At 42.1% G+C, this 20,552-nt stretch overlaps 1 protein-coding gene across 2 annotated transcripts in view; it reads left to right on the top strand.

Annotated features, from left to right (window-relative positions):
- GGT5 (gamma-glutamyltransferase 5) overlaps positions 1-20,552 on the top strand; it is a 93,633-nt gene that overhangs the window by 62,750 nt on the left and 10,331 nt on the right. For both annotated transcript variants that reach the window (XM_077461554.1, XM_077461555.1), the window contains 3 exons: positions 1,194-1,381; positions 5,759-5,856; positions 15,020-15,132. In XM_077461554.1, coding sequence (XP_077317680.1) covers positions 1,194-1,381; positions 5,759-5,856; positions 15,020-15,132 — 399 coding nt within the window. The remainder of the gene's footprint in view (positions 1-1,193; positions 1,382-5,758; positions 5,857-15,019; positions 15,133-20,552) is intronic.

The following is a 20,552-nucleotide window of genomic DNA, read 5'->3' as shown; positions in this document are numbered from 1 at the left end:
GTCACATTGATCCTTCTGATTTTGCAGATTGCTGAGATCTCTCTATATTCTATAAGGTGGTGCATTTAGCTGTCCAATGACAATTCCTTTCATGTGTGACAGGTGCAACTTAGGATGGCTGATCTGTTATTCATTCAAGTCATAGCAATCCTTTGTGACTGTTACAATTCTACCTTTTTTTATATTAAACTGCTCTATTTGCATGTATTTTATATACGTTTTCCTGTCCATGTATTAAAGAAGAATATATGTATGATTGGTTAAAGCAAGCAGTGTGAGGATCTTTTTTTTTTTTTTCTTTTTTTTTTTTTTTCTTTTTTTTTTTTTTTTTAAGGATCTTAATTTATTTGATGTCAGTCTTTTGCAATCTACTACACAACAGATCTTAGAGAAGGGAAAGGAAAAGCAGAAATGCATGTTGCTAGGAGGAGGAGGAATGAGCAGAGTGACACAGAAGGTCATCTGGGTGCTGCTTTTTATTTCACTGTCCAGTCACAAGGTGTGGGTAAGGAGGAAATCTGTAAGTGTAAGTGAATCTGTAGCAGGGAAAGATCAGGTCCTCTCTACTCCTCTCTACACAGAACAGAACCGTGCTGTGTGGCAGAGCAGTACAAAATCTCAGGTAGGGACAGATGAAAAAATCTTTGACAGGTAAAACAGTTCTCATGCTGTGTACACACGACTGGACTAGGTCCGACGGTCTTCCAGACGGACTTTTGGCGGAGGTCCGATGGACTTTCTGAACGAAGGGACTTGGCCACACACAACCAGACTAAGTCCGTTCAAAAGTCAGTTTGTTTTGAACGTGATGACGTAAACGGGACTAAACAAGGAAGTTCAATAGCCAGTAGCCAATAGCCGCCCTTGCATCATATTTGGTCCGTCAGACTAGCACACAGTCGAACGGTTTTCCCGATTTTTAGTCTGTCGGACTTGAGTCCATCAGATAGATTTAAAACATGTTCTATTTCTAGGTCCGTCTGATTTTTTTTTTATAAAAATCGATCAGACTAGCCCAAACACGATCAGATTGTTCGACGGACTGATCCCATCGGACCTAGTCTGCCAGAAAGTCCGGTCGTGTGTACGCGGCATTACCAAACCCAGCTTTTACATTAAAAAGGATGTGTACTAACTGGTAAAGAGTTACTCTGTTTATAACAGTCTGTCTTTTCTCATCTTCACTCCTACAGCTTTTAGACACTCTGCTGTCACCAAGCTTTGCACAGAACATAAGAGAGAAGATTGATGACTCTGGTGATCACACACTCAGTTTCTATAATGTGTCTTCTATTCATCCAGAAACATTGGGTACCACGCATATTTCTGTCATTACCAAAGATGGGAGTTCTGTTTCTGTCACAAGCTCCATCAATCATGTGTAAGAATTTAATATTTAATTTGCATATATATTTTTTGGGAGAGAAGAAGGCAACTATTTATGATTGAATGTGCAATACGATTATATTTGCATAATACCTTTTATTTAATTTCCAGATCAGATTTGACAAGCATCTATAAATTCAAAGACAGCCCCAAAAAACAAAAAAAGTATTTGGGCTGTCTGGGAAGAAATGCAAATTCTATTTTCTGTCTGCTGTCTCCTTCCTTACTGCATACTGTATATCATTATTTATAGGCCTTGTTCACATTCTCCAAATTTGTTTCAAATAATATCTCAGATCATATCAGTGGTCTCTGGTCATTTTTGGGAGCAAATCAGTGGTCTCCAGTCAAATGTAGGAGCAAGTTAGTGGCTTCTAGTCATCTTTGGCAGTAAGTCATTGGTCTTTGGTCACTTTTGTGAGCATGTTAGTGGTCTCTATTCATCTTAGGCAGCAAGTCAGTGGTCTCTGGTCATCTTTGGTGGAAAGTCAAAGCTCACTAATCATGCTGGATATAATGTCAGTGTTCTCTAGTCATCTTTATGAGTGTGCCAGCAGTCTCTAGGTATTTTTTAACAGCATGGCAATGGACTCTAGTCAACTTTCAGAGGAAGTCAAAGCTCTCCAATAATGTTGGATATAATGTCAGTGTTCTCTAATCTCTAGTCATCTTTGTGAGCGTGTCAGCGGTCTTTAGATATTTTTAATAGCATGCCAGTGGTCTCTAGTCATCTTGGGGATCATGTCAGTGGTCTTTAGTAATTGTACAAGCCAGTCACAAAGTTATCTTTGAGAGTATTTCTAGTGCTTTTTTCCAGCATAGCAGTTGCTATGTTTGATCTCCTATAGCGTATATATAGCGTATCTGTGGTTTTAAATGTCTCTTGCACCATAAGTGTTGCCTATAGTCCTCTATCACTAGTCACTTTTTGCAGTATGTCAGTGGTTTCTCTCAGAATTCTGCAACATGCTGACAGCTTCTACTAAGCCCTTGTAAAAATGTCACTTACCGCTAACAATCTCTTGCAATATATCAATAGTCTTTTGTAATGGCTATGGTAAAACAGGGATAACATTTCAAAGTTTTACCATATCTGTTAAGATTTAGACTCGCCTGTTAAACCTTAGCCTTTTTACTCATGCACAATTTTTGCCCCAGTATGCTTTGTTCTTTGAGGTGTTGATGTAAGTGTTTAATAAAAACATTGTACCTCTTTATGACATAAAACATTCAGAGGGTCAGCTGTTAAAAGTTTAAACTAGATGATCAGAGAGGATCAACAGCTTGTCCTTTCAAGAATAATAACAGATATCTTATTCAATTGGACCATGTTTTTCTCCCCATAGAAAAAGTCATACACCCAGCTCCCAGGCCACAACTGCTGGTATAAGGTCCTGTCACCCCACAGTGATTTTCTATATACTCTATCCTCGTTGGAAACCTTTTTCCCTCCACCAACACACCCAAAATGTTGGCACTTACCAATTGCCAATGACCATATATACAGATGCATCTAAAAAAATTAGAATGGCATTAAAATCTTTAATTTATTTCAGTAATTCAATTCAAAAAGTGAAACTTATATTATATAGATTCATTACATAGAGTAATCTATTGCAAGCATTTCTTCCTTTTAATTGTGATGATTATGGCTTACAACTGGTGCAAAGCCCAAATTCAGTATCTCAGAAAATTTCAATATTGTGAAAAAGTTCAAAATTGTAGACTCATGGTGTCACACTCGAATCGGCTAATTAACTCAAAGCACCTGTAAAGGTTTCCTGAGCCTTTAAATGGTCTCTCGGTCTGGGTCAGTAGATTACACAATCATGGGGAAGACTGATGACTTGACAGTTGTCCAGAAGCCAGTCATTGACATCCTCCAGAAGGAGGGTAAGTCACAAAGGGTCATTGCTAAGAAGCTGGCTGTTGATAGAGTGCTCTATCCAAGCATATTAATGGAAAGTTGAGTGGAAGGAAAACTTATTGTAAAAAAATGTGCACAAGCAACAGGGATAAGCGCAGACTCAAGAGGGTTGTGAAGCAAAGGCCATTCAAGAATTTGGGGGGGATTCACAAAGAGTGGACTTCGGCTAGTGTCAGTGCTTCAAGAGGCAACACACACAGATGTATCCAGGCCATGGACTACAACTGCTGCATTCCTTGTGTCAAGCCACTCCTGAACCAGAGACAATGTCAGAAGCGTCTTACCTGGGCTAAGGAGAAAAAGGACCGGACTGTTGCTCAGTGGTCCAAAGTCCTCTTTTAGGAAGAAAGTACATTTTCGATTTAATTTGGAAATCAAGGTCATAGAGTCTGGAGGAAGAGGGGAGAGGCACATAATCCAAGTTGCATGAGGTTCAGTATGAAGCTTCAACAGTCAATGATGATTTGGGGAGCCATGTTATCTGCTGGCGTTGGTCCACTATTTCATCAAGCCTAAAGTCAGCACAGCTCTCTACCAGGAAATTCTAGAGCAGGTCATGCTTCCCTCTGCTGATCAGCTTTATGGAGATTCTGATTTAATTTTCAAGCAGGATTTGGCACCTGTCCACACTTCCAAAAGTACCAATACCCAGTTTAATGATTATGGTATCACTGTACTTGATTGGCCTGCAAACTCGCCTGTCCTAAACCTATAGAGAATCCGTGGGGTATTTTTAGGAGGAAGATGAGCGACACCAAGCCCAACAATGCGGATGAGCTGAATGCCGCTATCAAAGCAGCCTGAGCTTCCATAAGACCTCAGCAGTGCCACAGGCTGATTGCCTCCATGCCACGACGCATTGATGCAGTAATTCATGCAAAAGGATCCCCAAGTATTGAGTGCATACTTTACTGTACATGAGTATACTTTTCAGTAAGCCAACATTTCTCTATTAAAAAATATTTTTTTTATTGTAATATTCTAATTTACTGAAATGCAAAATTTAGAGTTTTCACTAGCTGTAAACTATAATCATCAACATTAAAGAGGTTGTAAACCTCCCTTTACACTTTGTACCTATAGGTAAGAATAAGGCTTACCTATAGATACTGTAAATATCTCCTAAACGCGCACCATTTAGAAGATATTTACAGTATACTGTGTCATTGGCGCATGCGCTCTGAAGAAACAGGCATCTGTGCAGGAATGACATCACGCACATTTGTGGGAGTGACGTCATGCAGCTCCGAACAGTAACAGAGCTGGAATCCATGGCCCTAGAAGGAAGAGGGGCGAAGATTGATGCAATACATACTAGCACATTATGTCTTAACTTTGCAGGGGAGGGAGAAGAAACTATTTTTATCAAGGGTTTACTTCCTCTTTAAAAGAAAGAAATGCTTGAAATATATCACTCTGTGTGTAATGAATCTATATAAAATATGAGATTCACTTTTTGAATTGAATTGCTAAAATAAATTAACTTCTTGATGGTATTACAATTTTTTGAGATGCAACTGTATACAAATGCTTGTCAATACACACTTGTTCAGGTCTGTTCTGAATGGCACCCCAAAGCACCTTGCCAACCAATGTGTTACAGCACAACATGCAAATATATTATTAACAAGCAGTGCGCTGCCAAAGCAGCTACATCATGTGCCTTCTGTATTAACGTGCACGTGCTAAAGTAGCACAGTAGTGTGAATGAGCCCTCACCCTATCCTCTCTTTTTCATCAGTATAAAGATCTTTATTCTGCCAGTTTGAAGAATCCCTTATGCATTGATTTCCAGTTATATGCTTCACTTTCCATATATGTAGTGGTAGAGTTTCAACTACATTCTTCTAATGCCGCATACACACGAGCGGAATGTCCGACAGAAAAAGTCAGACGGAAGCTTTTCATCGTATATTCTGATTGTGTGCATGCCTCATCAGACTTTTTTTTACGAACATTCTGACGGACCTAGAAATAGAACATGTTTTTAATATTTCAGACGGAACCAATATCTATTGGGAAAACCGCTCATATGCTGTTCCGATGGACCAGAAACTACGCATGCTCTGAAGCATGTATGAGACAGAGGCTATTGGCTACTGGCTATTGAACGTCCTTTTTCTAGTCCCGTCATACGTGTTGTACGTCACCGCATTCTTAACGATCGAGCTTTGGTGTGATCGTGTGTACGCAAGACAATTTCAGCGGAACTCCGCCAGAACTCCGTCGGAAAAACCTTCAGAGTTTATTCCGACGGGAAAACCGGTCATGTGTATGTGCTATTATTTTGCCGGGATTATTTAGTATACATTTCATCAGGCTTTTAATTAAGAATTTGCTGTATGGTATTTTTCTTTTGCTATTTCATAATGAACTATGTTGTATGATTAGGTCATTTGTTATTTCTTAGTGAATCAGAGCTACTATCCTCTTTTTTTTCTTTAGATTTGGCGCAATGGTTTATTCACCAAGCACAGGGATCATTCTGAATAATCAGCTGGCAGATTTCTGCATTTCTTCTCTTTCACAGCCACTCAGGGCAGGTGAGAACTCTTTTTCTGACAATTGTCTGAAGTCAAGTGGCATTAAAGCCAGTACAGCTAGGACAGTGGTATATAGCCAACTCTAGAGGTTTATTGAAATGTTCAAAAAAAAGTTACAGCCCACAGGAAAGCAGACAAAATCAGGCGGTACAGTGAAATAAATTGCAGATTGAAGACAATGGGGGTTATTTAGGCAAATCCATTTTGCACTGCAAGTGTAGTTGCTCTAAATCTAAGGAGTAGATCTGAAATGAGTGGAAGCTCTGCTGATTTTATCATCTAATCAAGTGCAAGCTAAAATGCTGTTTTTTATTTTTATTTATGTCCCCCTCGGAACTACAGCGACTTTACTTCCAAGTGCACTTTCAGTACAAAGTGGATTTTCCTTTAGTAAATAACCCGCAATGTCACATGTTACAATAGGTCAATAGGTCCAGAACTTGAAACAAGATTGGGTCACTCATGAGAGTTCATAAGCATGAACAATAGCATATTCTACACATATGAACTGAGAGGAGGAAGTATGAGTACTTACCCACTCAAGGCTCTCTAAAGCCAGGGAATTCTCGTCAAACCTTTGCAGGCCTCTAGATATCAAATTGGATTGTGACCACGTGACAGATCTGGAAATAGGATGACGGGGGAAAGGAGAATGGGGGGGGGGGGGGGTGCAGGGAAGAAAGGAGGAAGCAGGGAAGGAGGAAGGGTTGGAAGGGAAGCTTTAGAGCAGTGGTTCTCAACTTCTGTCCTCAGGACCTACTAACAGGCCAGATTTTAACCACTTGCCGACCGCCGCACGACGATATACGTCGGCAGAATGGCACGGGCAGGCATATGGGCGTATATATAAGTCCCTGCCTGCCCGCGGGTGGGGGGCCCGATCGGGCCCCCCCCGGTGCCTGCGGCGGTCGGCATTCCTTCGAGAGCGATCCGGGATGAGGGGGCGGCCATTCATTCATGGCCACCCCCTCGCGATCGCTCTCGACGAATGGAAATCCCCGGTGACATCACTTCCTCTCCTGTAATGTAAACACAGGAGAGGAAGTGATGTATTCTCTCCTCCGTGTCGGTATTTTTCGTTCCGACACGGAGGAGAGCGGATCGGTGAGTTGCACCAACACTCTACACACACAGTAGAACATGCCAGGCACACTCACACCCCCCCTTTACCCCCCGATCACCCCCCCAATTACCCCTGCCCCCCAGTCACAGTGACACCAATGTCATTTTTTTTTTTTTTTTTTTGCATTGGTGTCATTTGTGACTGTAATAACTGTTAGGGCAGTTAGAGTTAGCCCCCTTTAGTTCTAATGTGCCCCCCTAACCCCCCCCAATAAAGGTTTAACCCCGTGATCACCCCCCGTCGCCAGTGTCACTAAGGCTGGGTTCACATTGCAGCGGTTTATGAGAACGAATGTGATTCGCACCGCACTGCAGTGCAAATCACATCCGATCTCTGTGCGATTCGAGTTCAGCCATTCGCCGCACCCGCCGCACCCGCCACACCCGCCGCACCCGCCGCAAATTCGCACGGGACCCTTTTTTTGGTCCCCAGCAGAATCGGATCGCATGGGTGTTCACACCATGCGATCCGAGTTTGCAGATCGCACTGCGATATGCGAACTGATCTGGGGGTGTCAGTAACATTTCACTGACACTCCCAGCAGTTCGCATAGGGCAGTGTGAACTGCCGCCGGGAGGCATGCGATGCGGGAACCCGCCGCGGATTCGCGGCGTTTCCGCATCGCTCCAGTGTGAACCCAGCCTAATAAGCGATCATTTTTCTGATCGCCGTATTAGTGTCACAGGTGACGCTAGTTAGGCAGGTAGGTATTTAGGTTCGCCGCAGCTTTTTATAGCGCCAGGGACCCCCATATACTACCGCATAAAGCCCCCTGATTGCCCCCTAGTTAACCCTTTCACCTGTGATCACCATATAACTGTTACAGGTGACGCTGGTTGGTTAGTTATTTTTTTATAGTTTCAGGGCACCCGCCATTTATTACCTAATAAAGGTTTAACCCCCTGATCACCCGGCGGGTGTCATTTGTGACTAATAACTGTTAGGGCAGTTAGGGTTAGCCCCCTTTAGTTCTAAGGTACCCCCCTAACCCCCCCAATAAAGGTTTAACCCCGTGATCACCCCCCGTCGCCAATGTCACTAAGGCTGGGTTCACATTGCAGCGGTTTGAGAACGGATGTGATTCGCACCGCACTGCAGTGCAAATCACATCCGATCTCTGTGCGATTCGAGTTCAGCCATTCGCCGCACCCGCCGCACCCGCCGCAAATTCGCACGGGACCCTTTTTTTGGCCCGCAGCAGAATCGGATCGCATGGGTGTTCACACCATGCGATCCGAGTTTGCAGATCGCACTGCGATATGCGAACTGATCTGGGGGTGTCAGTAACATTTCACTGACACTCCCAGCAGTTCGCATAGGGCAGTGTGAACTGCCGCCGGGAGGCATGTGATGCGGGAACCCGCCGCGCATTCGTGGCGTTCCCGCATCGCTCCAGTGTGAACCCAGCCTAATAAGCGATCGTTTTTCTGATCGCTGTATTAGTGTCACAGGTGACGCTAGTTAGGCAGGTAGGTATTTAGGTTCGCCGCAGCTTTTTATAGCGCCAGGGACCCCCATATACTACCGCATAAAGCCCCCTGATTGCCCCCTAGTTAACCCTTTCACCAGTGATCACCATATAACTGTTACAGGTGACGCTGGTTGGTTAGTTATTTTTTTATAGTTTCAGGGCACCCGCCATTTATTACCTAGTCTCACTAGTGTACCCCTAAATTTAGGGGTGTCTACTTTCCAAAATGGGGTCATTTGGGGGGGGTTTGTGCCATCTTGGCATTTTATGGCCTTCAAAACTGTAACGCCCTTAGAAAGCCTGAAGGCGGTGCTTGGTTTTCAGGGCCCCGTACGCGGCTAGGCTCCCAAAAAGTCCCACATATGTGGTATCCCCGTACTCAGGAGAAGCAGCAGAATTTATTTTGGGGTGTCATTTCACATATGCCCATGGCATGCGTGAGCAATATATCATTTAGTGACAACTTTGTGAAAAAAAAAAAAAAAAAAAAAAGTTTGTAATTTTCCCACAACTTGTGGCAAAATATAAAATATTCCATGGACTCAACATGCCTCTCAGCAAATAGCTTGGGGTGTCTACTTTCTAAAATGGGGTCATTTGTGGGTGTTTTGTGCCATCTTGGCATTTTATGGCCTTCAAAACTGTAATAGGTAGTGAGAAGTGAACTCAAAAATTTACGCCCTTAGAAAGCCTGAAGGCGGTGCTTGGTTTTCGGGGCCCCGTACGCGGCTAGGCTCCCAAAAAGTCCCACATATGTGGTATCCTCGTACTCAGGAGAAGCAGCAGAATTTATTTTGGGGTGTCATTTCACATATGCCCATGGCATGTGTGAGCAATATATCATTTAGTGACAACTTTGTGAAAAAAAAAAAAAAAAAAAAAAAGTTTGTAATTTTCCCGCAACTTGTGGCAAAATATAAAATATTCCATGAACTCAACATGCCTCTCAGCAAATAGCTTGGGGTGTCTACTTTCTAAAATGGGGTCATTTGTGGGGGTTTTGTGCCATCTTGGCATTTTATGGCCTTCAAAACTGTAATAGGTAGTGAGAAGTGAACTCAAAAATTTACGCCCTTAGAAAGCCTGAAGGCGGTGCTTGGTTTTCGGGGCCCCGTACGCGGCTAGGCTCCCAAAAAGTCCCACATATGTGGTATCCCCGTACTCAGGAGAAGCAGCAGAATTTATTTTGGGGTGTCATTTCACATACGCCCATAGCATGTGTGAGCAATATATCATTTAGTGACAACTTTGTGTAAAAAAAAAAAAATATATATTTTTTTGTCATTATTCAATCGCTTGAGGCAAAAAAATAAAATATTCAATGGGCTCAACATGCCTCTTATCAATTTCCTTAGGGGGTCTACTTTCCAAAATGGGGTCATTTGGGGGGGTTTTGTACTGCCCTGCCATTTTAGCACCTCAAGAAATGAGATAGGCAGTCGTAAACTAAAAGCTGCGTAAATTCCAGAAAACGTACCTTAGTTTGTAGATGTGACAACTTTTGCGCAAACCAATAAATATACAATTATTGACTTTTTTTTTACCAAAGACATGTGGCTGAATACATTTTGGCCTAAATGTATGACTAAAATTGAGTTTATTGGATTTTTCTAATAACAAAAAGTAGAAAATATCATTTTTTTTCAAAATTTGCGGTCTTTTTACGTTTATATCGCAAAAAATAAAAATCGCAGAGGCAATCAAATACCATCAAAAGAAAGCTCTATTTGTGGGAAGAAAAGGACGCAAATTTTGTTTGGGTACAACATTGCATGACCGCGCAATTACCAGTTAAAGCAGCGCAGTGCCAAAGTGTAAAAAGACCTCTGGTCATTTACCAGCAAAATGGTCCGGTCTGAAAGTGGTTAAGTATCACCTTGGGGAGATGCAGACCAGAATACTGCAATCACTGAGCAGCAATTGATATCAGCTGTGATGTATTTCAGTTATCCTGCAAACCTGGCCTGTTAGTTGCTAAAATTACTTGTGTAAATAGGAAACTTCACTGGAAGTTTGCTCTATGCAGCAGACATCAAGCTGTTCTTAGAAAGAACGCCCATGACAATCAAAAGAATCAGTCTTCTTCCTACATAATGAGTATTACTACTAATGTGATTCATTATTTAATTATTATTTATTATTATTCAACTGTGTACTGTAAAGAATAAAATAATTTAGTGAACAAACATTGTAACTGTGTTCTAATTAGGTAGGTTAGCCAGTCTGTTTATCTCTGAAGATACTATTTTTGAGGGACAACAGTCTCCTTCAATCACCTATATTTATTATGTTTATAGATTTTTTTTTTTACTTATTGATGTGGTTTGTTCTAGCCTGCAGCTGGAAGATCCGTCTGTTTTTCAAGGCCTTGGGTCTTTTAAGACTCCTACAGCTGCAAAGACCTTTCTACTACGAGTGCTATTTAAGGCATTCTTCCATGTGGACCGGAAGCACCCTAAAGCGTCTCTGAACTTTTTGTTGAAATAGAACCACAGTCAAACTATTAAATCACATATGTGATGTAGGCTGCCTGTGCCAGCTGGTCCAGGATTTTTTTTCTCTTAAGTACCCCATGGAACAATTTGTAAATGCCAATTAACCATGCCAGTCGAACCACTGAATAGGCACTTTATTTGTATGGTGTCAATACTCTTTGATTTTGCAGTGACATAACTGTAGTTTTGTTACCATGCTGCCCATGTAGCTACTTAGATGTAGATACAGTAAAACCTTGGATTGTGAGCATAATTCGTTTCAACAAGCTTTATTGTGGTTCCAACATCAGAAAAACATTATTAGCAGTTTCAGCATTCAGCAATCTAATAAATCAACCACACGTCCTGTCTACAGAGTGAAATTCTGGTATCTGCAAGACTTGCAAGATTTGAGAGTGACAGTTATGCAGGTAGCTGCCTTCTTTACAAGGAATGGTCACAGCAGTGCTGACCTGATTACAGTAAAACCTTGGATTGCGAGCATCATTTTTTCCAGAAACATGCTTGTAATCCAAAGCGCTTGTATATCAAAGCGAATTTCCCCATAAGAAATAAAAAAGAAACTCAAATGATTGGTTCCACAACCATTTACTGTATTCATAAGTCCTTCAGTTTAAAGTCCATATAAAAATCACATAGCAATGTGATAGGTTGTGTAACCATAAAATGTCCATCCACAAATGGAAGCCTCCACAAGGGGATTAGAAGCAAAATCCAGCAGGAGCTACAGAGTATAAAAGAGAAGAGAGGTGCCTCTAAGTGTAACAATATGGTTACATTTAAAGAAGGTACAAAATTTAGCTGTCCACATAGACCATCCTCCACACTGCCGGCTCTCACCGCTGTCAGTCTCAAATTGTGACAGGGGAGACTACCCTGCAGTAGAGCGAATGGACTGCTCGTGGAGTGGAGTGTGGAAGGGATGATGTCAATGGCAGTGTGAACAGCTTTACTTCAGATGCTTGCATACTTACATGCGTCCGTTTTAATCATCAACCATGTAAGTTGCTAAATCTTGTACCTTCATTAAATGTAACTATACTGCTACACTTAGAGGCGCCTCTCTTCTCTTTTATACTCAGTAGTGATGTGACGCTACTTGTATATCAAGTCAAGAATTATTAAAAAATTGTGCTGATCTTGCAAAACGCTCTCAAACCAAGTTACTCTCAAACCAAGGTTTTACTGTACCATGGTAGTGCTATCCGTAAATAGTCATACCTATCTCCACCATCAGCTATTTAGACTGAAAACACATAGCTCATTGAGGAGGAGCTTGATCAATGATCACCTTCTATCACCATGCACGTGCAATCAATGTTGCTGTGTTCAGCAGGGCCTTCAGAGTGCTTCAATGGGTAAAGATCGGCACTAGTAATTTTCTGCATTGAGAGCTGCACCCTACCCTTACATTAATCCTAACATTAACCCTAACAAAACCTTTGCTTGCAAATGTACCTCTTTTCATGGAGACCCTCTGTGTGCCTCTATTGCTGGTCTGTCTTATTGTAAAGGCCAGAATGCCCTGCAAGCTAAGGTAGCACATAGATGAGTGAGATATTTTCATTGAACCATCAGTTTGAATGAAAAAAGCTGACTCAAATCCCCCATCCACACACTTATGCCGCATACACATGATCAGATTTTCCGATGGGAAATGTTGAATGTGAGCTTGTTGGCGGAAAGTCCGACCGTGTGTATGCTCCATTGAACATTTGTTGTTGGACTTTCCACCAACAAATGTTGGCTAGCATGCTCTCAAATTTTCCACCAACAAATGTGTGTTGTTGGACTTTCCGAGCGTGCGTACACAAGTCCATCGGATAAAAGTCCAAAGTACAAACACGCATGCTCGGAAACAGAAGCAGCCGGTCTTGTAAACTAGCGTTCGTAATGGAGAATTAACATTTGTGACGTGGCAAAATCTGAAATCTCCAAATGCAGTGCACTTTCTCTTCTTCTTTAATGGGATAATAAGGAAGCTGATTTGCTGGTGATACTGATGGAGTTATGGCAAACAAATTTTTTAAAGGCTTTTTTTTTCTAGTGATATCAAGAATAATATTATTATGTTTTTATTTTTTTTATTTGAGCAAGTTACCAAAACACCATTATCCTGTAGTTTATAAAAATCAAAGATACAACTGTGCTGGTGTCCCTTGTCAATTTTACATTGTATTTTTTTTTTTTATGTAACTGCCTAATCCCAAGCTGTCATTTGAAGTAAAACACATAGCCAAGTATTATTTTACACAATTTTTTAATTGTGCAGTTAAAAAAACAAAAAAAAACAGACATGCTATCTGCCAATAGAACTTAACCAAAAAGTGCATTCTATGCATCCAAAAATATAGAAAATATACCAAATCAAATCATTATTCAACCAAAAAAAAAAAAAAACGTCAAAGCAATAACTCCAAGGCCAATGATAAATATCATGTTATCTCCTCTGATTCCGCAACATGTCTGGTTGACGAATGGGCTGTTCAGAAACTAACTGAAAAGCGCTAAATGAAAAACATGAACCAACGCTCACCAAACTTCTACTAACACAAAATTAGCAGAAGGAGCCCAAAGGGGGGCGCTAAAGAGCTGAAAAAACACGTAGTATGTCTAGTATGTCACTACATTCATAATTGTTGGCCAACATTTGTGTGACCATGTGTATGCAAGACAAGTTTGTGCCAACACCCTTCGGACAAAATTCCACGGTTTTGTTGTCGGAAAGTTTGATCGTGTGTATGACGTGTTAGTGTGGATGAGAGAATCTTCCCTGCTGAGCTGTAATATTCTGACAGTGGAGAGACTTCTGTGCTGTCAGAATACACCGATCACCGCTGCAGGCAATAGCCTGCAGCGTTGATAGAGCAGGCAATATCCAACAGGACAGTTGTACAGAAGCCGATCAGTAGATTGACTTCTGTACAACCATATCACCTATACATTAATTAAAATTGGGTCCCCGCTGAACTGGTCGAATTTCAATCCATGTATGGTCAGCTTAAGAGAGCAGGACAAGAAAGCAGTATTTAAAATGTATTTCTAAAATATATTTCTAAAATTAAAAAAAAAAAGACAAAAATATAAATGTGTTAACAGTCACAGGAAATACAATTGGCCAAATACCATTACTGATCCCATTTATGGAAATGTAGTATTTCATGATTTACGTTGGAGCCATGTTGCTATATCTGAAAGACTTTCTGCAGCTATGCATACTGCACATTGTGTCCTGATGTAGCTGCTGATTTAGGATAGATGCTGTAATATTCAAATAAAGAAATGTGAATCATTATGGGCTGTGTAATGGAAAGAGATGAATCATGCTTCTGACCAGTGCTTGTACTGGAGATTAGAGATCGCTCTTATCAGCATGATGCCAGGATGGGGTGGGGCTGCATCTTGTCAATGTCTTAGAAAGCTTGCTAGGTCATCTGTCATTCACACACCAAAACATTGCAAACTTAGAAAGGCAGAAATTAAAACCTTACATTACAAAGACTAAGTAATTATAGTAATCTAACAGTGTCATTTTACATTCATAAATAGTCTTGGCAAGCATAAATGAACTGCCTCTTTTCTGTTCTTGTACGGGAAAAAACTGATAGGATCCTCCAATAAATATTCCAGGAAAGCCAACTATTTGTACTGAGAGGGTTATCATGGTTCAGCTTGAAAGGCTCCATAGATAAAATACTATTATCAATGCCAGGGGAGCAACTCACCAAGCACCAGTGGGTGTTGAGGTTCAATAATGATATCAAGCATGACAGGTTGTTTGGAATGCAATTGCTAGTTCACCTCAAAGGTCTTCTGAAAAAAGGACAACAAATGAGATCCTGTATGCAGAGTCAGGCACTCCACATCCTCTGTTGTCATGTGTAGGGTAACCACGAGGTAGTGCTATCCTTAAAGAGCCTTTGGTATTATTTGGAACCTAAATGTGAATATGTATTTGTTTCATGTTTTAGAACCAACAAATTGAAGAAAATAAGATTAGCATTTCTCTCAGAATTTAGTCAATGCAATTGTCCTTGTCAAATGGTCTCAGTATGCTTGTTCTTGTCTCTCCAGGCCAGCAGCCCCCATCATCCATGACCCCAGCTATTTTTCTGTCGCATGACAAGAAGTCTCAACTGGTAATAGGCGGTGCTGGTGGGGTGAGGATCATAAGCGCCACTACACAGGTAAGTACTTCTACTTTGTCTATTGCTAAAACGCATGCATTAATATTTTAAGGCTAACCACACTTGCTTAGCTGATCATTTCAAAATGGGTCATCTTACTTTCAAATGATGTTTTCTTTGGCTGATAAGAACATCTACTATTAAGGTATGTTGCACATCTCCCATCATTGTTTATAGGCAGGACAGTCCAGTGCTTTGCTACATCAGCTGTAATAAAAGCTACAGCACCAGCCAGCCTCCTGTGTAGATAGTATTGGCCCACACATAAAAAGATAGTCATGCAGTCACTCTAAAATTATTTATTGCATTGTAATGTTTTTAAGTTTATGTCAAGTCTTTTTACCTGGATAAGGACTGTCTAGTATGAAGTCAGGACTTAAAGCGGGATTCCACCCTAAAGTGGAACCTCCGCTGATCGGATCCCTCCCCCCCTCCAGGGTCACAATTGACACCTTTCAGGGGGGAGGGGGGTGGAGATACCTGTCAAAGACAGGTATTTACACCCACTTCCGGGCATAGACTCCCGTGGACAGCGCGGAGATTTCCTATTGCGCGGCGCAACTCGCGCATGCGCAGTAGGGAACCGGGAAGTGAAGCCGATTCGCTTCACTTCCTGATTCCCTCACCTAGAATGGTGGCGGCAGCAGCCGAAGGCCGAGCGATCGATCGGCCTCAGTTGCCGGCATCGCTGGAACCCGGGACAGGTGAGTGTCCATTTATTAAAAGTCAGCAGCTGTAGTATTTATAGCTGCTGGCTTTTAATATTTTTTTTTTGGTGGAATCCCTCTTTAAGGGAAAATTATTCATGCAACCAATACAATGCATTATTTTTCATCAGAGGGGTGCATGAGAGACTGTACAGCTACAATTGGTCTTCATATGAGAGACCCTAGAGTGAACTGAAAGAATTCTGATCGCAAAGGCCATTCATGGGTTGAAGGAAAGAAAATGGTTTAAATTAGTGATCAGGGTTGAAGTTTGATTGAATTTTGATCTGTCTATGGCCAATCTTAGAGACATGAAAGAAAGAGCACAGATGCTGTTTAGGTGAGGGAATCCACAGCGAGAGATAGGCCAGATAGAAAATAGAAAGCAAAGGTCATTAACATGAGAGACCCCTAGTAAGAGACCTAGTAAGAGACTGTTCCATTAAGAGACACACAGTAAGGGCCGGTTCACACAGCGATGCGCGGCGAGGCGTCTCCGACTTGCCTCGCCGCGACCTGCACGGACCTCAGCGGCGACTTGCAGAGGACTTCTGCATAGAAGTCAATGCAAGTCGCCCCCGAAGTCGCCCCGAAGTAGTACAGGAACCTTTTTTCTGAGTCGGAACGACTCGAGTCGCTCCTCTCAGAACGGTTCCATAGCACTGAATGGGGGCGACTTGCGGGAGCGAGGCGAGGCGAGCCGTGTCGCCTCGCCTCGCGTCGCAGTGTGAACCGGCCCTTAGAGAGAGGCCAAAGAGAAAATAATAGACAGAGACAGTTAAAGTGAGAGAACACAAATTGAGAGAGAGACCATAAATGCAGAGGCCATTTAGGTAAATTACTCTAGGTGACAGAGAAAGAGACCCAGAGCACAGAGATTGTTCAGGTGACAAAAGGAAAAAAGAAAAAACTGTTCAAGTGACAGGTCCCTAGACAGGCTCCTGTTCAAGTGACTTATCAAGTGAGTAATCAGCATTCAGGTATCACATGATATGATCTGAAGCAATGTTTTAATTTTTTTCATTTAGTTTTTTTCTTTGTCAGAAACCATTAACCAGACCGAGACAAAAGTACAATTAAATCACACTTGTTTATTAATAAAAAAATAAAAAGGTAAATAGAGTAAGCGTAGTCAAAGCATAGCCAGAGTCCAGTAACCGGATCAAGTAGTCAGCCAGGCCAGAGTTCAATAACCAGATCAGGTAATCAGCCAGGCCAGAAGTCAGGGATCCAAGTGGAGGAACAGCAAGCAGGATAAGGAGCCAGAAGGGATGTCAGCAAGCCAGTCTTTAAACAGGAATGCAGTCGATGGTTTCTTGTGATGTGACCAAGGTGAAGGCAGAGATGAAGCGAGCTGGACAGCCTTAAGTAGGCAGGTCAGACGAGCAGGATCAGGAAAATGAAAATTTTGATCATTTATTAATACATACAGCTTGATAGTGCTAAAGAGTTCTGTAAAGGACTTTGAAGCAATTTTTATTTAAGATATTATAGCTCTTGCTGCAGTTTTCTCTAGTAAAAATGGAAAACAATCATCTGAGAGTGATAGAGGAGATGCTTACCAGACCATAAAATTAGTTAGGCAGGGCTACTAGTTATTATAATATTTAATGACTGGCCATTGGTGACATGACTGGCTGCTTTGCAGGAAGGGAAAAAATGCCATATTGCTGCTGATTGTAGAGAGCCCTGTGTTGGTTACCAACATGGGGCTCTCTTCTGTCATTCACTCAGCCGATCAGCTGGCCCCAGTCATAAACCAGTGGCCGGGACCCGCTGATGGGCATATACTGCAGTGAATACCCAGAAGGGCCACTCTGCTCAGGGCCAGATTAAGAACATCATGGGCCTGGTGCTGAGGATTTTGGTAGGGCCTTTTATAAACAATAAGTAAATAAAAATGCAAACATTTTTTGTTATAACAAATTAAATTAAAGAGAGAGAGAGGGAGGATGAGAGAGAGAGAAAGGGGATGAAAGAGGTGTGAGGGGTAAGGGATCGAGGATGAGAGAGAAAGGGGGGGGTGAGAGAAAGAAGATGCACATGAGCATGTGTGGGAATGACATCAATGCAGCCTGGCCAAGGCAAGTGACCGAAGGCACAGAAACCAGAAGGAAGACCGGGTGAAGATGTTAGTGCCCAGGCCCCACCGGATTGATCACAGCACAGCACTGGAGGGCTCAGTCTGACAATTTAAGTGTACCCTAATGTGCTAATATGCTGGGCATACTTGTACATTATGGCATAACCTACCCCAGGGCCTCTAAAAAGTAGTAATGTTCGAAAAGTTTACTACTTCTTTAATATCACAAGCCTCTCATGGGGCCCCCTACTGACCCTGTGGCCCTTGGGCAGTGCCTAATTGCTATATTTAGAGTAGCTGACATCCCCTATGTTCCTCTATACATCACAATAGTAATTACAAAATTAAATAAATACTAATAATGGGGCAGAACAAATATGAGGACTGTGAGATTTCCTTTAGTTGAACTGACAAAAGTGTGCCCATTCTAGAGCTGGTAACATTGAGGATATTCAGTATAATTTTAAAGAACAGTTTTTGTGGGTAAGAGGCATAGGGGAGGAGTATGGATGGTATAAAAGTGGGAAGTATGTGCAGGTGAGGGAGAGGAATGTGGAGGGTCTAACAGTGGGCACTATGTACATGAGAGGAGTGCAGAGGGTATGGCAGAAGGCACTATGTACAGGAGAGGAGTGTGAAGGGTATGACAGTGAGCAGTATGCACAGCAGAGGAGTGTAGAGGGTATGACATTGGGCACTATGTATAAGAGAACAGTGTGGAGGGTATAACAGTGAGCAATATGTACAGGAGTGTGGAGGGTATGACAGTGGGCACTATGTACAGGAGAGAAGTGTGGAGAGTAGGACAGTAAGCAGTAATTACAGGAGAGGGGTGTGGAGGGAGGGTATGACGCTGGGCACTATGTATAGGAGAGGAGTATGGAGGGAATGACAGTGAGTAGTATGTACAGGAGAGGAGTGTGGAGGGTGTGACAGTGGGCACTATGTATAGGAGAGAAGTGTGGAGAGTATGACAGTGGGCACTATGTATGGGAGAGGAGGATGAAGTAATCTGGGAAGGAAAAATGTAAAGGTTTGTGGAAGGATGTTTAGGGACTGCGTAGTGGTTAATCGGGCCATACATGGATTGAAATTACACCAATTAAGCAGAGACCAGCCATAGTCGATCTATGTATGGGCTAGCTGGTTTTACACAAGTCAACCTATTAACCGACTTGAGTACAACCAGCCTGTCCGGTTTTCCCCAAAACAATCAGTGCTGCCAGCTATAGTTAGCAACACTAACTATTGTATTCACTGGCAGAACACAATAACACTGCGGGAGTGATTGCCCCATTCACAGGTCAGTAGGTGAGAGGGTGTGTGGGGACAGGTTGGGGAGAGATACTAATCAGTCCCTGGGTAGGCACTGGTTAGTATCAGAGCCAGATACACACAGGTTACATACGCCACGATCGTTATAACGAGAGCAATAATTCTAGCACTAGACCTCCTCTGTAACTCTAAACGTGTAACCTGTAAAAAAATGTAAAGCATCGCTTAGTACACAACAAAAAATAGTGCTAACTTTAGTGGGTTTTTTTAATGAATGAAACTTTTCTTTCCAAAAAAAAAAGTTTGAAAAATTGCTGCGCAAATGTCATGTAACATAAAAAGTTGCAAAGACCACAATTTTATTCCATAGAGTGTCTGCTAAAACAATATATAATGCTTGAGGGTTCTGAGTAATTTTCTAGCATAAAAAAATGATGATTTTTACATGTAGGAGAGAAGTCTCAGAATGGGCCTGGGTGGCAAGGGGATAATTATCATAAGTAATATACAAATAATTATTATGAGCACTGTGAGTTCATCCTCTCAGTCTGCTGCAGTGTGTTCCAGATTGTGTTTAAACTGGCCCCTCTGTATGTAGCTTCTGACAGGCTGCGCAAGCAGCCCTGTATCTCCGGAACCATAGATGATAGCAGCCCCATATTTTAACCAGTGCTGGAGTGTGGGGTCTCTGTGACTCCTGATCGCCGAGCTACAATCCTCGAAGTCGATCTTTTTTTTTTTTTGGATTTTTTATTTTTTATTTGGGCAAATGGGCCTATCTTGAGAAAATAGCCCCTATGTTAATCCGACCCTGACTCTGCTGCAGTATATCTGCTGTAGGAGGTCAACAAGTGGGTAAAAAATTTAAAAGGAGTATCACCTGGAAAAATTATTTATACACACTTGTTCACCTGCTCCACCCCTCATTCCTCTTATCATATCTCTGTCCAAGAGCCACAGGTGCCTAAACATTCTTTACTTTCAGCAGTTCCTGGAATATCTGATGGCTGCATCCCTCACCTTTTACTGTGGTTCCTTATGCTAACCCCATTGTCACTGTTGTATCCTTGAGAGACATAGGTGCCAGTGGAAGGAACCACAGTGTGCAGGAAGGGACACAGGCATCCAACACACCTGGAAGCATGTTGAATCTGAAAAGTCCATTGCTCTGCCAGAGAGCAAAGATCAGAAGAACAGACAGTGGGACAAATGAGTGTAAACCCTGTCCTTTTGTAGGGGTGCTCTATTACATTTTTTCTGTAATCATCACAGGCTGGGGGGTGAGTAAAGTAACAGCGGTTCTGTGATGATGGTGAGGGCCCTGTTGATCAGGCTGCCCGGCCTGGGGAAGCAAC

Source organism: Lithobates pipiens, unplaced genomic scaffold, assembly GCF_037356315.1.
Source record: "Lithobates pipiens isolate NorthernLeopardFrog02 unplaced genomic scaffold, aLitPip1_a1.2 Scaffold_3, whole genome shotgun sequence".
NCBI classification, from domain to species: domain Eukaryota; kingdom Metazoa; phylum Chordata; class Amphibia; order Anura; family Ranidae; genus Lithobates; species Lithobates pipiens.
This window is presented reverse-complemented; position numbering and strand designations above follow the sequence as displayed.